The sequence below is a fragment of the Pristis pectinata genome, chromosome 4, assembly GCF_009764475.1.
Source record: "Pristis pectinata isolate sPriPec2 chromosome 4, sPriPec2.1.pri, whole genome shotgun sequence".
Classification (NCBI taxonomy): domain Eukaryota; kingdom Metazoa; phylum Chordata; class Chondrichthyes; order Rhinopristiformes; family Pristidae; genus Pristis; species Pristis pectinata.
In genome coordinates this window covers 92,701,257-92,718,143 of record NC_067408.1, presented here as the reverse complement: position 1 = coordinate 92,718,143, position 16,887 = coordinate 92,701,257, and the positions used below count along the sequence as shown (strand labels likewise).

General features: G+C 42.9%; 1 protein-coding gene across 1 annotated transcript in view; it reads right to left on the bottom strand.

The window, feature by feature from the left end:
- Nucleotides 1-11,973: 11,973 nt before the first annotated feature.
- Nucleotides 11,974-16,887, bottom strand: part of spag17 (sperm associated antigen 17) — a 176,148-nt gene continuing 171,234 nt past the window's right edge. The window contains exons 55-56 of the mRNA XM_052014463.1: nucleotides 13,521-13,581; nucleotides 11,974-12,159 (exon numbers count right to left, since the gene is read on the bottom strand). Of these exons, the coding sequence (XP_051870423.1) occupies nucleotides 11,974-12,159; nucleotides 13,521-13,581 (247 nt within the window). The remainder of the gene's footprint in view (nucleotides 12,160-13,520; nucleotides 13,582-16,887) is intronic.

Below are 16,887 nucleotides of genomic sequence, written 5' to 3'. Positions count from 1 at the left end.
ACGACCCGGAATGGCCCTTCGTACGGCCGTTGCAGTGGTGATTGGTGTGTGCCCCTCCTGACAAAGACAAACTTACAGTCTTGGAGGGAAGTCGGCATACGGGTCGGGGCCTGTCCGTGTCGCAAGGTGGGAATCGGGGCCAGGTTTCCAAGCCGCTCGCACAGCCGGTCGAGTGCCATGGCAGGTTCTTCCTCTGGCCCCTGAGGGGCTGGTAGGAACTCGCCTGGGACGACTAAGGGCGTTCCGTAGACCATCTCCGCGGACGAGGCATGAAGGTCCTCTTTTGGTGTGGTGCGTATCCCCAGCAGGACCCAGGGGAGTTCACCTACCCAGTTGGGCCCCTTCAGGCCGGCTATGAGTGCCGACTTCAGGTGGCGATGGAACCTCTCCACCAGCCCATTGGATTGCGGGTGATAGGCGGTGGTGAGGTGGATCCGGGAACCCCACAAGTCAGCGACGGCAGACCACAGGCCGGAGGTGAATTGAGCTCCCCTGTCTGAGGTGATATGTGCCGGGACACCGAAATGGGCCACCCAAGTTGACAAAAGGGCCCGTGCGCAGGGCTGGGTGGAGGTCTCTGTGAGGGGAATGGCTTCAGGCCAGCGGGTAAAATGGTCAACAATCATGAGGAGGTACCACGATCCTTGGGAGACTGGGAGGGGGCCAACCAGGTCGACATGGATATGGTCAAACCTCCGGCGGATAGGTTGAAAATCCTGCAGGGGGGCCTTGGCGTGCTGCTGTACTTTCGAGGTCTGGCAGTGAGTGCAGGACCGGGCCCATTTGGAAACCTGTTTTCGCAGGCCATGCCAGACGAACTTGTCTGACACCATCTGGACAGTAGTCTGGATGGATGGGTGTGCAAAGACGTGGATGGCATCAAACACCCGTCGGCGCCAGGCAGCTGGGATGATGGGGCAGGGTCTACCTGTGGAGATATCGCAGAGCAGGGTGCACTCACCGGGACCTACCAGTAGGTCTTGCAGTTGCAGGCCCGAGACTGTGGTGCGATAGCTGGGCATCTCCATGTCCGTTCGCTGTGCCTCTGCCAAGGTGCCAAAATCCACCCCTTGGGACAAAGCTTGAATGGTGGGCCATGACAGTGCATCCGCGACCATGTTCTCTTTCCCAGACAGATGGCGGACGTCAGTGGTGAACTCTGAGATGTACGACAAGTGCCGCTGCTGGCGTACTGACCAGGGATCTGAGACCTTGTTGAAAGTGAAGGTCAACGGCTTGTGGTCGGTGAAAGCTGTAAACGGCCTGCCCTCCAAGAAGTGTCGCAAGTGTCTGATGGCCAGGTACAACGCCAACAGCTTGAGGTCGAAGGCGCTATACTTGAGCTCTGGTGGTCGAAGGTGCCTGCTGAAGAACGCCAGTGGTTGCCAACACCCTTCGATAAGCTGTTCTAGAACACCTCTGACCGCTGTGCTGGAGGCGTCGACTGTGAGGGCAGTCGGGATGTCCGTGCGAGGATGCACCAACATGACTGCGTCCGCCAAGGCCTGCTTGGTTTCGACAAATGTGGTGTGAGCCTCTTCCGACCAAACAACGTCCTTGCTTCCGCCTGACAGGAGAGCAAACAACGGGCGCATGATGCGGGCCGCGGATGGTACGAACCGGTGATAAAAGCTTACCATACCGAGGAATTCCTGCAGGCCCTTGACGGAGGTGGGTCTGGCGAAATGGCGGATGGCGTCGACCTTCACAGGCAGGGGGGTGGCGCCGTGTTTGTCGATCCGATGGCCCAGGAAATCGACTGTCTCCAGCCCGAATTGGCATTTGGCTGGGTTGATGGTCAGGCCGAAATCCCTCAGGCGAGAAGAGAGTTGGCGGAGGTTCATGAAATGTTCTTGGCGGCTGTTGCTGGCGATCAAGATGTCGTCGAGGCATATGAAGGCGAAGTCAAGGTCGCACCCGACCGCGTCCATGAGTCGTTGGAAGGACTGAGCAGCATTCTTGAGACCAAAGGGCATCTGGACGAATTCAAAGAGGCCAAAAGGTGTGATCAGCGCCGTCTTCGGAATGTTGTCCAGATGCACCGGGATCTGGTGATACCCGAGGACGAGGTCGACCTTGGAAAAAATGGACCGCCCGTACAGGTTGGCAGCAAAGTCCTGAATGTGCAGCACGGGGTACCGGTCCGGGGTAATAATGTCGCTGAGGCGTCGGTAATCGCCACAGGGTCGCCAGCCTCCGGCTGCCTTGGGGACCATGTGTAGCGGAGAGGCCCATGGGCTGTCCGACCTGTGGATGATCCCCAGCTCCTCCATTTTTTTGAATTCCTCTTTTGCGAGGCTGAGCTTGTCTGGGGGTAGCTGCCGGGTGAGGGCGTGGAGGGGAGGGCCCTGGGTGGAGATGTGATGCTGGACGCCATGCTTGGGCAAGGTGGTGGAGAACTGGGGCGTCAGTACAGACGGGAACTCTGCCAGGACCCTGGCAAACTCGTTGGTCGACGTGGTGACGGAGTCGAGGTGTGGGGCCAGTAGCTTGGCCTCACCCAATGAGAATGTTTGGAAGGTCCTGGCATGTACCAAATGCTTACCCCGCAGGTCAACCAGCAGACTGTTGGCGCGAAGGAAGTCTGCCCCAAGGAGTGGTTGTGCGACGGCGGCCAGGATGAACCTCCAAGTAAAGTTGCAGGTGCCGAACTGCAGGTGCCGAACTGCAGGTGTACCAAACGGGTGCCAAAGGTCCGAATGGCACTGCCATTGGCGGCTCTGAGGGCAGGTCCTGGTGTGCAGTTGCAAGTTTCGCGGCTGTTGGAAGGCATGACGCTGACTTCGGATCCGGTGTCTACTAGGAACCGATGCCCGGAATGCCTGTCCCACACATGCAAGAGGCTATCTGGGTGGCCAGCCGCTGTAACCATCAGCGGCGGCTGGCTCTGGCGTTTCCCGGAAACCTGCATGGTGGCCGGCATCTGCGGGTGTCAGCGCCCCACCGCTGGTGGTAGAAACACCATTGGTCGGTTGGTGTCTCAGACCTGGTGGCGGGTGGGGTGCGTTCGATTGCCGGGCCTGGCCTGCTGGGCCACTGGGTACGTGGCGTGGCAACGCGCTTGACGGACGCCCCGCTCTCCTTTTTTGCCCGCCAAAGGACATCCGCCCGGGCTGCCACCTTCCGGGGGTTGCTGAAATTGGCATCCGCCAGGAGCAGGTGGATGTCGTCGGGTAACTGCACCAGGAAGACCTGCTCAAAGAGCAGGCAGGATTTATGCCCGTCTGCCAGGGCCAACATCTCGTTCATGAGCGCAGAGGGGGGGTCTGTCGCCCAACCCATTGAGGTGGAGGAGGCGGGAGACCCATTCGCGTCGGGAAAGGCCGGAAGTCTCGAGAAGGAGGGTCTTGAACTTATTGTACTTCTCCTCCTCTGGGGGCGCCTGGATGAAGTCCTCGACCCGGGCTGCGGTGTCTTGGTTGAGGGCACTCACCACGTAATAGTACTTGGTGTCGTCCCTGGTGATCTGGTGAATCTGGAACTGGGCCTCGGCCTGGTCGAACCAGACATGGGGCCGGAGGGTCCAGAAGGTGTGCAGTTTAAGGGCTACTGCCTGTACCTCTTGTTGTGCAGACATCGTGGGTCCAAAAATGTTTGGTCCCGTCGGAGTCACCAATGTAGCGGCTAGCTACACACTACAAAATGAAGACACAGAGTCACTGTTTTGAAATCAGAAGTCGAATGAATGACAGGGGCGCGGTGTACCTTTACTATCCCAAAACTTCCCGCGCTACAGTTCCCGTGCTGATGTCACGCGCGGGTCACCTGACCTTCCCGCGCGCGGGCTTTCCTAGCCCGACGGTGGGGAAGAAGGAGGGCCCCATGCCATCTTGGATCAGGGCCTCCGACGACGTTCGCGATGTCGGGAGCCGGTTCGATGCCGGTGCGGTGAGTCGCTACAATATTTTGGTTTGCTCAATCTTTTGGTTCTCCTGGTCAGTATACAAACTTCTATCACTGGAATTGTGCCTTCTTCTCCTTAGCACCATGTGTCCTGTCCCCATGTCATTTACATCTCTCTCAGATGTACATATATGCTGAGAGAACCAAGTAATTACTTGAACCTGACATTTTGTGTTGGCTGGAATTACAAGACATGCCTATCTTGGTTACCGATCCAAGTGACCCAATAGTTTTAACACTTCTCTTCTCTAATGTTGCTTTATAAAATTTGCTAAAAGTACATGAAGGAATAGTCTAGGTATTTAATATGCTCGCAAATAACCTTTATTCCACCTGTGACAAAAACTAAAATTACCCTAGAGAATGTTGGTAGATTATTTCTACGCTTACACAACAAATCACACGCCTTAGATTTTTGATTTCTGACACATAACCTTACGACCATACATTCCACAAATCTTTATTGTCTGCAAGTTCAGGATGCTGATCTGTGGCAGTCAATTAATACTCTGGATTCCTCTTGCTGGAAAAAACTGCAAACAATCTCAGGCATACCAAAAACTACATTAAATCATAACAGGCTCCATTTTGGGATGACAGTCAGGGAATGAGATGTGTAGCATGAGAAAGAAACATTTAGAAAAATGTACTATACATTAACATTTTCAGTAACTCCAGCTTTACTTTATAAGCAGACTGCAAAGTTATGATTGAACATTACTCCATCATACCAAAGTTAACAGTACCTGTAATTTTTTCCAGTTAGTTGCAAGCCAGGACACTGCAGAGAAAAAAAAGTCATAGCCATTTTTGTTTCTGGCATCCAGTCACTCATTCTATTATTAAGACCCACACTCAGCGTTTCAGGAGCAGCTTTTCCACTCCGCCATCAGATTTCTGAATGGTCCATGAACCCACAAACACTACCTCGTTATTCCTCTTTTGCACAATTTATTTATTTTTGTAACTTATAGTAATTTTTATGTCTTTATGTCTTGCACTGTACCGCTGCCACAAAACAACAAATTTCACGACATATGTCAGTGATAATAAACCTGATTCTGATTCTTGCCTAACTACTTAATGCTGAAGCAGTTTAAGGAACTGTAATGAATAGTGGACTGAAGGATACACAAAAAAACAAAATTTAAATGATTGGGTGTTGAGAGAAGATGGGGTGTAGGAGATGTATCTAAAGCTGAAGGAAAACATGGATATTGAATTAGGGAGGAACATGGAGGATTTGATGAAGAAGACAAAGGTTCCTTAAATTTGTTATGTTTAAGGTCAGGATGCACACTAGGTCTGTGGGGAGACAAAACAAGTCTTTGTGCAAGATAGAGTAAAATGGATTGGGTTTGAACAGGTTTATGGCAGCTGGAAGACTTCATTTTACTTCCCAAGTAATTTGGTCATGAGTCTTTTTTCAGTTAGTAACATCATACTTTTAAAGTACCTTGGAAACAAACCTAATTATTTCAGCTTTCTGTAAAATAAAGTTAATGGTTGCAGCAAATTTTGTTAACTTTATTATTGATCAGTACAGAGTCTAGACAATAAAATAAATTACCTCAAAAATCTGTTGTTACAAAATGTGGGGTAATTTTTTTTCTTTTAACACAACAATATTTTTTAAATCAAAAGTAATAACAACGGTTGGGTGGAACTATTTGGCAATTAATAAAAATGGAAAGCTGGCTCAGTATGAAAACTGACTGTTTCACAATAAGTCAAAATCTTTAAGTTTCGCATGGGATGCAGTTATCAACTGGATCTGAAACAAATGAAAACAGAAAGTCACCATTATGATAAAAAGCTGGGATCTCACAGCTGATAGACACCTGAAACATACAGTCGAACGTACTGAGTGGATATTATAGTGATGTTTTGCTATTGTGCTCATTATCCATCTTGAATGCACTGCCAGGAGTGTCAGGATCCAATGGGAAACAATTGAACTTTGCAGAGACAAAGCAGGGTAAGGGGTCAACTTACACAAAACAGAGTGATAAATATTTATAGTATAGTATAGTTGAGAACTTTTTTTCATCTCCCTTGCCCTTTAAACTATTCCAATTATTTTCTCCAGATTCAGGCTTAGATTTCTGTTTACTTGACCCATTACTGGTGTGAGTCTTGCCAGTAAGCAGGAACATACTCCTGGGAGGAGCCAATTGGTGTCCTAAATTCAAAGAGGTGAAGAAATCCTAAACTGCCCATGGGGTCCAAAGACTAGAAGGAATAGTGCATTGAAGACTTAGCTGAGACCAAGAATGTCTTCAAATAAGGATTAAGGTGCAGGAAGCCTCTATTAGGTTATCATCACCATTTTTATTATCTTGAGGTTTTTCTCACTCCTATCTCATTCCCACTGTTAGCCCTCCTGTGGAAGTACACAAAAGCTGTGGAAATAGATACAAAAAATAAACTAGGACTCAGGGGCTTAGCCCACTGATGGTATTTGTATGTGGCTGGCAAGTAAGGAATAACTGGAGTTCTACCAATAGGGAATGCAGATTGGAGTAAAGAGGTGGCAAGAGACAGTGTTAACAATTGTGTTCCATGTTTTGCTCCTATTTTGTCTGATTTTAGGCAAGACAGCAAAGGAAACCCGAACCTTCTAATTTTTCTTTATGTCTAGTTTTTAAGTGCACTTTTCTCTTTGGGACATAGTAAATTTCTGGAGTCACTTCCCAATTCTTTTTGATCATCACTTGTTTTCCCTTTCTTTTAATCTCTAACTGTTTTCTATTTAAGTCTGCCAGTTTGAATCCAGTGTTTCCAATACACCTAGATATTTGACTAGAACCTGATGGGTCTACCCAATACCAAATTCCTATTGGGTAATGGGTCTCACAACACCTGTGCTCGGTAGGATGTTTATCTTATTATAGAAATATCCTCATGAACATCATAAATTCTGTATCACAATCAATAGTAGATGGACCTGTGAACATGCAGCTTGACAGAGTAAGATTATGCAGAGCTTCTAACAGTGAATTGGTTGAAGGCTGTGCTTAATGGATTTGATTTGACTCTTGGTGCTCTAGGCTAAATCCATTTACAAACAACTGACCAATCGATGTTTTCCTCATTTTGTATATAATTTTACCTGTTGACAGAGCTTTGCGATGACGTATGTTGTCCATGTGGGAAGGTGGGTGTCAGTACAGATCAGTCGCACACCTGCAGCTTTTCCACCCTTTGGAAATTCCTCTGGTCTTTTCTTGTAGAACACTTTCTGTTAAAACTGGTGAATTTTGTTGAGGACTTAACATTTCTGTGGCATTCAGCATTCAGACAGCACTTAACACAAATTCATTTTGCTTATAATTTATGTTGCTTTTGTTTTCCTGAAGGACTTTTGATATTTTCTGATTTTATCTATAAATTACTGGGAGTTTACAAAGCAGTTTCACATCTCACTCTCTGCCTGGAGGTATTAATTGAGCTATTGTTTTGAGATACTTAAAACTGTGGCTAAGAAATAATGACACACCAGGACAGAAGAGCTTGCCTTTCCTATAGCTTTTACAAATAATGAAGAGTCAGGTTTCTCTCACCTAGTCAGAAAAGCCCCACCTAACCAGCCTATATTCCAAAGAATAGATGGCTACACTGCACCAGACCTCGAGGAATGAGTTTCCATCGATTTCAGTAGTTCTAATTGTAAGATTATGGGTTAGAATTAGGCTATTTCTGTTCTAAGTGAGAAGCTAATTTCCAATTGAGAAAACCATAAATCAAAGTGACTTAAAAGTCTGCTGATGGTGCAAATGATAAACCAATGCATGGAAATGGTTAATGAGTAGCCTCTTCATTTAGGGGGAAAATTCTAAGAATATTTTGTCTGCCCCCCATATGAAGTTTTGTTGAATAATCAATCGAATGATGGGATCAGAACACAAGTAGACGGCATGCTGGCCTTTACTGCAAGAGAATTTGAGTACAAGAATTGAGGTATATTGCCCTAATTATTTGGCTCCAATGACACTGCATCTGAACTATTGTGTATACATCTGGGTTCCATACCTAAGGAAAGATACACCTGCAGCAGAGGAATTGCAATGCTTGATTCCTGGGATGGTGAATTTGTTGCATGGGAAGAGTTGAGTGGATTTTGGCTGAACTCTTAGGTTTGGAAGACTGAGGCAATATCATTGAAACATATAAACTTCTGAAGGGACTAGTTACGGTAGATACGGAGATGATATTTCCCTTATCTGTGGTTTCTAGAATTGGGGGTCACAGACTCAAAATAAGGAACTAGCCATTCAGGGCAAGATGAGAAGGATCCCTTCACCCACAGGATAGTGGATCTTCACTATCTAAGAGGGCTAGAAAGGCTCATGATAGATTTTCAGATATTAAATTAATCTAAGAATATGGGGGTTTTTGCAGGAAAATGGTGCTGAGGTAAAAGATCAGTTGTATTCCGACCGTATGATGGAGCAGGAAGAGGGTCAAATGGCCTACTCCTTCTTGTATTTCTTATACTATAACAAACATGATTAAGCAGGTAAAAGCTTTGGGTGGTTAGTCAGTTCAATAAATAATGTGTTGAGTCAAACTAAATCAGAACCAGCTGCAGCTTAGCCTCCAGACCATCAAAGGCAAACATCAGATCCTTGGTAAGGTACCCTTGACACGGAGTTATCAGAGGTCACATCTCTACCTTTTCAGCTATAATAGAATTAGAAGAACATAAATATTGTATAGGGACAGATTTAGTCAGATTCCTAAGTTAGAGCAGTTAAATAATTATTTGGCTCCTGTAAATGATGCTCATATTCCAGCTGAGAGGGCAGTATAATAAACAGCATTGTCATTATTTAAACAGATGTTACTTTGAATAGAATAGAAAATTATAAAATAGATATGGCTCTAAATCCACATGATATGCACCTAATGAGATAGTTTAAATTGATCAATAGGTGCAGGGATAATTCCCATAGATTAGAATGTGGCTTATGTAGTTCAGATCATCAAAAACGAAAAGGTGTATTTCAACAATAATGTGCTAACAATACCGGCTTTCGAGAAAAGAATACAAGCATGAGTCTTTTGAGGTTATTTGGCTGGTCGATGAAAGTAATCCAGCTAATTAGTTGAAAACCTACAAAAAGGTACATCACATCAAGTTAGACAGGGTTGGGTTGTATTACCAGAAACCGTTCAACATATATTAAAAGGCACCATTCTGTTATTATACAGACCTGTGTTTAGACCACATCAAGACTCAATTTTGGTCCTCACTCATGATAGGTAACATAGTGGCTGTGGAAGGTGGCTCAAAGGAAAAATATATGAATGGTTTAAAAAAACCATAGTTGCTTGGTCTAGTTCATAGATTTGGGTTTATTTATTTTATTGCAGCATTGACAATGATGTAATATATACAAATGTACAAGATAATGGTAGGCTGGATTGATGTCTGCTGGTTGGTTATTTCAGTTTGAGAGATTCAGAAGGACAACAGGATATACTATTAAGTGGGTAATAGAATGGATGTTGGATGATTGTTAATTTCCTGTAACATTAGAACCACTGCTATATTTCCAACTTGTGCAATATGTGCTGATTTGCTACATAATTTCAAAATTAAGTTGGAACAATGCTTTTAAATGTAAGTCTTTTAAATGTTATCAGCTGGATAAATTTGATTGGATTGGTGGGTCATGATATCTTTACCCTAATGATTGATTTGGTATGGTGATTTGGGGGGTGATGGGCAGCAATCATAAGGTGTTTAGGCAGGATCCTCCAGGACTACTTGATTGAGCAGCTGGTCTGTCCCTGTCATCAATTTTCACACTTCTTAGTTTGTGCACTCAGCCCTCTACTCTACTCCCTATACACTCATGACCGCGTGGCCAGATTCTGCTCTAACTCCACCTACAAGTTTGCAGATGATACCACTGTAGTACGCTGTATCTCAAATAATGATGAGTTGGAGTGTAGGAAGAGATAGAGAGCTTAGTGATATGATGTCACGACAACAACTTTTTCCTCAATGTCAACGAAACTAAAGAGCTGGTCATTGACTTCAGGCAAGGGGGCCGTGTACATGTACCTGTCTACATCAATGGGGCTGAGGTCAAGAGGGTTGAGAGCTTCAAGTTCCTGGGAGTGAACATCACCAATAGCCTGTCCTAGTCCAACCACGTAGACACCACAGCCCAGAAAGCTCACCAGTGCCTCTACTTCCTCAGGAGGCTAAAGAAATTTGGCATGGCCACTTTGACACTCACCAACTTTTATCGATGCACCATAGAAAGTATCCTGTCTGGAAGCATCATGGCTTGGTATGGCAACTGCTCTGCCCAGAAACTGCAGAGAGTTGTGGACACAGTCCAGCGCATCACGGAAGCCAGCCTCCCCTCCATGGACTCTGTCTACACCTCTTGCTGCCTTGTTGAAGCAGCCAGCATAATCATAGATCCCATCTACCCGGGTCATTCTCTCTTCTCTCCTCTCCCATCAGGCAGAAGATACAGGAGCCTGAGGGCACATACCACCAGGCTCAAGGACAGCTTCTATCCCAGTGATAAGACTATTGAACAGTTCCCTTATACGATGAAATGGACTCTTGACTTCACAATCTACCTTGTTTGACCTTGCACCTTATTGTCTACCTGCAATGCACTTCCCTGTAGCTGTGACACTTTACTCTGTATTCTGCTATTGTTTTTACCCTGTACTACCTCAATGCACTCTGTACTACCTCAATGCACTGTGTAATGAATTGAGCTGTGCGAACAGTATGCAAGACAAGTTTTTCACTGTACCTTGGTACAAGTGATAATAATAAACCAATTCCAATATCCTAGAGTGATATTATAGGTAAATATGCACTCAAAATGGATATAGTAATGCTTTGTTTCATTCTCCTTCTGTATCATAGCCAGTCTTTAGAAGGAAAAAAAAGAGATTATTGAAGTCTTACAGTGCAGTAAAGCACGCCCTTACTCATGGTTGACAACTAGAAAACTAGCAGGATGTCTCAATCACTGTATTCAAGACAAAGCAGTTTGTCACCTGTTAAATACAAGCAACTCAAATCAAGTATTATATATACTTTCTAACATAAAGCAGGTTAAGCGTGCAAAGTGTTGGATCTGGGTGAAATGTGATCACCCTAAGCTTTAGAGGGATGAAACTATATGGATATCCTTGGGTGCCATCACCAGGGAGTTTGCACATTTACCCTGTGATTGTGTGGGCTTCCCCCCAGGTGCTCTGGTTTCCTCCCACATTGCAAAGACACATTGATAGGTAACTGGCAATTGGAAATTACCCCAGGTGTCATGAAATAGCAGAAGACTCAAAGGGGAGCCGGTAGGCAAAGGAGGGGGAATAAATTGCAGAGTTACAAAGAAATAAGTTGGGGAATGTAATTGCTCTGTTGGGAGACAGCATGGACTTGATGGGTTCATTCTGTGTTGTAATAAGAAGGAAAGATAATTCCACACCTGACAACAGGGTTAATTATTTTATCATGCCCCTTGAGACTTCCTTTCACTTAATTTTTCTTTGTATTTGTTAACATTATTTCCACCATAACCTATATAAATGCTGAAGAACACTTGAGATCCATTGAAATAATATTTCCCCTTTTGTTGTGGCTACTTTCTTTCACACTTAACCAGTTAACCAAATTTCCATAAAGTTTATTTGGCACAAGAATAAAGGTGTTTTCAGGAGTTCATGCTAATTAGTTGACCTGAAATATTGTGGTTAATTCAACATGGTGATTTTTTAACCAGTTTCATACCTGCAGCAAGCCCTTCCTTGCACCAGGTCACAAGATTGCATAAAGATGTGAATATAATAGTTTCAGGGAGAGCAACTTTGCCACTTAAAACTAAGCATAAACTTGGGTGCCCTGCCTAAAAGTAAAACAATAATGTGCTGCAAGTTTTTAGACATGTTGTTTTAATGCAGGCTCTTCTAGCTGGTGGAACGAAATAAATGTCCCCTGCTGAGCTAATAGATGGCATGTGGTTGTAAGATTTGAAAGATGAATCGGGATTGCTCTTACCCCATATCCCTTTGTACTCAGAATTAACTCTAACTTAGGCAAGTAATGACAGTGAATATTGAAAAGATATTTGCAGTAATGGGAAGGAACAATTCTTCTGCTTCAGTCTGGATCTCCAAGTGATGACAAAGGTATCCTGCTCCTTCAGTACATTCCAAACCAATTGCCATGGCATAAAGCTCAATTTCCAAATCAGTTTTCAAACCTGCTGCTACCTGCAGAAAAGAGTTTAATTAGTAATAATGCTTCGGAGCATTTCTTTACTATTGCAGAAATAGATTTCTTTGGTTAAAAACAAGATACATAATAACAGAGTGAGACATATTGTAAATCTGTCTGAACATAAGGTAGTTTCAATTTTTCCAGATAAATATAAATTATTTTTTATATTTAAAAGAGATTACGGCTCACAATTGGTCCAATGTACTGCATATTCTGTAACATTTCCCCTAGCTTAATTATTCTAAATTGATGACTGCAATAACTTCGCACTACAGGAAATGGTATTTTTCCATTCACAATTACAGCTCTCTTTGCCTTAGCTGCTCTTGTAAGTCTCTTCTCATAATTACTGCCTCATATATTGGGTATCAATTTGATATACATTCTATACTCTGGTGTTCACATTCATTCAGTGAAGGAACATCAAGAGCTATACATGGTATTTTAATTGTGGCCCAATCAATGTTTCACAGAAATATCTCATTTCTATCATACTGTATGCTTCTATCAATTAAAAAAAATCAATTAACCATTGTCAAGTCTTTATCAATCTGCACTTATGTTTTCAAAGAATTTTATATTTGAACTGCTGGGCTATTTATCAACAACCTTTACTGCTATTTCTCTTAAAGTTTATTCATCACTGAATGTCTCAACTGTAAATCATATCTTCCACCTGCTAATCTGTCTGTCTTTCCAAACTCTGTTAACCTTCACTCTGACAAACATCCTATATTGCTTTTGACAACAAATTTTGAGACTGTATTCTCTGCACCCAGTCTGAATTATTGATACCTACATATACAGAAGTGAACACCAGGCATACGCTAATTTTAACCTTACTCTCCTCTGAATAATATCAGTATTCCCTTTTTGTCAATTAACTCTCCATTCATACTGTTGCAATTGCCACTCCACCACTTGTCTGAATTCTTCTACAGTCCTCTTGTCTTTTTAAATGTCTTAAGGAAAACCTTTTTATACTACAAATGTCAGCATTTCCTTTTATCTCTTCAAGAAATTATTACATTTATTAAGAATGGTTTGCTTTTGACATATCAATGCTGGTAGTTCTTCATTAATCTTTTCATTTCCAAATGCTCATCATTTATTATTTTAAAATCATCAAAATTACTGGAGAACAGAGCAGGCAATAAATTTTACTGGTGGTAGGTAGAACTGGATGAATGGAGTAAGTGTTGTATTTAGTCTGGTTCCTGATACTTTTCTTTTTTCTGTAACCATCTGCAATTATCTTGTGAACTAACCAGTTATATTTTAATGACTCCATCTGAAAGTGATCTAACGATATGCTGAAATATTCCTGCTTAAATTAGGTGGAGTGACTACTTACAGGTCCTGGTTTAAAATAAACTCTAAGTCCAGTGCTAGGTGGTGGCTGTTTCACTCGAAATCTAAACAAAAATAATAGAAGATACTGAAAATTTGTGCTGATCAACCAGTTAAACCATTCCATTTTAGGTCATGACCAAGAAGTACATCAAAGAATTTCAACCATTGAAAGAAACATACTTTAGTAAATGGTAACAAAACTACTATGTTTTGTGGTTTACGATGACATATTATTTGAGTTTCACCTCCTCAATTACTCTTTGTATCCTTATGAAATGTGCTGGTACTGTGGACTATCTAAGTAAGAAAAAATTGCAAGGTCAAACTATCCAACATCTGATGCCCTTTGGCTTACTGAAATTTTAGTACTGTAGGCTGCCACATGATTCTTAATGTCTTCAGTTGATCAGTTCACTCTCAAAGAAATAGAAACAACATCAACACATTAAAGCCAATGCAATGTATGTGCCTTAATTCTGTGCTGCTGAGTTGGTCACAATTTAAATATAAATCTAGGTGTTTAAAATCCCTTGTTATCATAATTGGAAATAAATAATTTAACAAATTAAAATTTTAATGTTGGTTTTATCAAAAGCCATCAAAGATGTGATATTTTACATGCTGTGAACTTTTATGGTGGCCTATACTGACAGAGATCTATTTCCCTTCATGTTCTCTTTTTTATATCTCTTTGGTGCATTGAATACTCACTGCTTTGATTTGTGCCTAAGCCGCCACTTGCTTTTCAGTTACAAAAGAATGGACAATGATGAAAGTGGCATGCTGTTTCAGGAAATGTTTTAGTTTCACTTAATGCCTTACTCAAAACCATGAGTGAATTTAAGATTACATATATGAACCCACTACCACTCAATGGAAGAATGAAAAGTATAGCAACAACTTGCATTTATATAGTGCCTTTAATGTAGAAAATATTTTAAGGCATCTCAGAGAAGCATGAACTATAGAAACACATGCTCACAAGTTTTAATAAGAATAGTTAAAAGCTTGGACAGGGTCAAAAGAGCACAGGGAGAAAGAAGGTTATGGAGAGAATCTTAATGCAGAAACTACACAAGGCAGAAGGCACTGGTCTTGAACAAATGGGAAGAAACTATTAGGTTTAAAAGCTATGCCTTTGTTATAATATGAGTAACAAGAATATAAAAAGGGAACATTGGGTTGTGTACATATAGTGTTATGATCCTTGATAACTGCATCATACTATCAGAAAATTACTTCATATTAGTTCTTCAGTCAGAATATATAGCCCAGTACGTTACAATTAGTCCTCTCATCAGTAGGATGCAAGTTCAATGATATCACTAGAGTAATTTCAAGTTCAAGTTTATTGTTGTCCAATGCACACATACACAGGGTATGAATGCCATGAAAGTTAGCTTTTTGCAGCAGCGGCATAGTAAGTTACAAGACAAAGATAACTAAAATAATCTTACATAAAGCAGTACAGCAGAGGAACAGGCAGTTTGGCCCACAATGTTGTGCCGAACTAATTAAACAAGTAATTAAAAGCCTACTAAACTAGTCCCTTCTGCCAACACAATATCCACATCCCTCCATTCCCTGCATATTTATGTGCCTAAGAGCCTCTTAAACGCCTCTATTGTATTTGCCTCCACTACCAACCTTGGCAGCGTATTCAGGCACTCAGTACTCTCTGTATCAAAAACTTGCCCTGCACATCTCCCTTGAACTTACCCCTTTTCATTTTAAATACATGCCCTCTAGAATCAGACATTACAAACCTAGGAGAAAGATACTGGCTGTCTATTCTACCTGTGCCCCCCATAATCTTATGAACTTCTTCCAGATCTCCCCTCAGCCTCCACTGCTCCAGAGAAAACAACCCAAGCTTGTCCAACCTCTCCTCATAGCACTTGCTCTCTATTCCAGCCAGCATTCTGGTAAATGTCTTGTGCACCCTCCTTGGAGCCTCCACATCATTCCTATAACAGGGCAACCAGAATTGAATGCAGTACTCCAAATGCAGCCTAACTAGACTTTTATAAAGCTTCAATGTAACTTCCTGATTCTTGAACTCAATACCTCAACTAATAAAGGCAAGCATACTATATGCAGCACGGTAGCGTAGCGGTTAGCACAATGCTATTACAGGGCTAGCGATCGGGGTTCGATTCCCGTCGCTGTCTGTAAGGAGTTTGTACGTTCTCCCGTGTCTGCGTGGGTTTCCTCCGGGTGCTCCGGTTTCCTCCCAGATTGCAAAGATGTACGGGTAGGTTAATTTGGGTTGAAAATGGGCGGTGCGGACTCGTTGGACTGGAAGGGCCTGTTACCACGCTGTAAATAAAATTTTAAAAAAATGCCTTCTTTACTATCCTATCAACTTGTGCAGCCACTTTCAGGGAGCTATGGACTTGGACCACAAGATCCCTCTGCATATCAACACTGTTAAGGGTCCTGCCATTAACTGTGTACTGTCCCTTTGGATTTGATCTCCTAAAGTGCAACATCTCACACTTGGTTGGATTAAACTCCATCTGCCATTTCTTCGCCCATATCGGCAACTGATCTATATCCCGCTGTATCCTTTCATAATCGTCTACACTATCCACACCACCACTGTCACGAACCAGCAACAAAAGAAACACACTGAGCATGATTTAGTGTTAAAAACTATTTTATTAATCACTACTTATGATAATACGTAAAATAAAAGTAAAAATGTTAGTATGTTAGAATTCAAGAATGTTAAACCTTGAACGTTAACCCCAAAACTAAACTCGTCGTGTGTGTGTGTGACAAAGTCCAAAACTCCCAGTTCCTGAATGGTTCTTAAAGTTCAGTTCCGCAAGCCATAAGGTGAAACATGAGCAAGGGCTTCTTCAACAACCACCGTTGTCTGAAGATAAGATGTAGATGTAGAAAAACATAGAGAGAGTACATACGAAATCCAAATGTTCCACGATGGAACCCAAACGACACTTCAGGGTTTACTCGGTAGTGACTTCCTCACCCCGAAAAGCATCCGAACCGTGGTCGTCCACACACAAATACCTGTTTCCTTCTACAGGTCAGCAACAAAGTGAACTCCACCGGATTACTTCCAACTTCCATACATGGATTTCAGTGGCAAACACAGTTATTGTTTCTCATCCATCGATAGAGAAAACAAGCAGGCTGGTGTCTCTCTCCCTTCTCTCTCTCTCTCCTTCTTCTTCTGACTTCTTCAACAACGTCATTACGTCCTTTATCTTCTATTGACGTAAGCACGCCCCACACACACATACACACACACTCTCTGTCTTAAAGGGACTTTCACTGAGTCCGTAACACCACCAATCTTTGTATCATCTGCAAACTTACTAACCCACCCATCCACGTTTTCA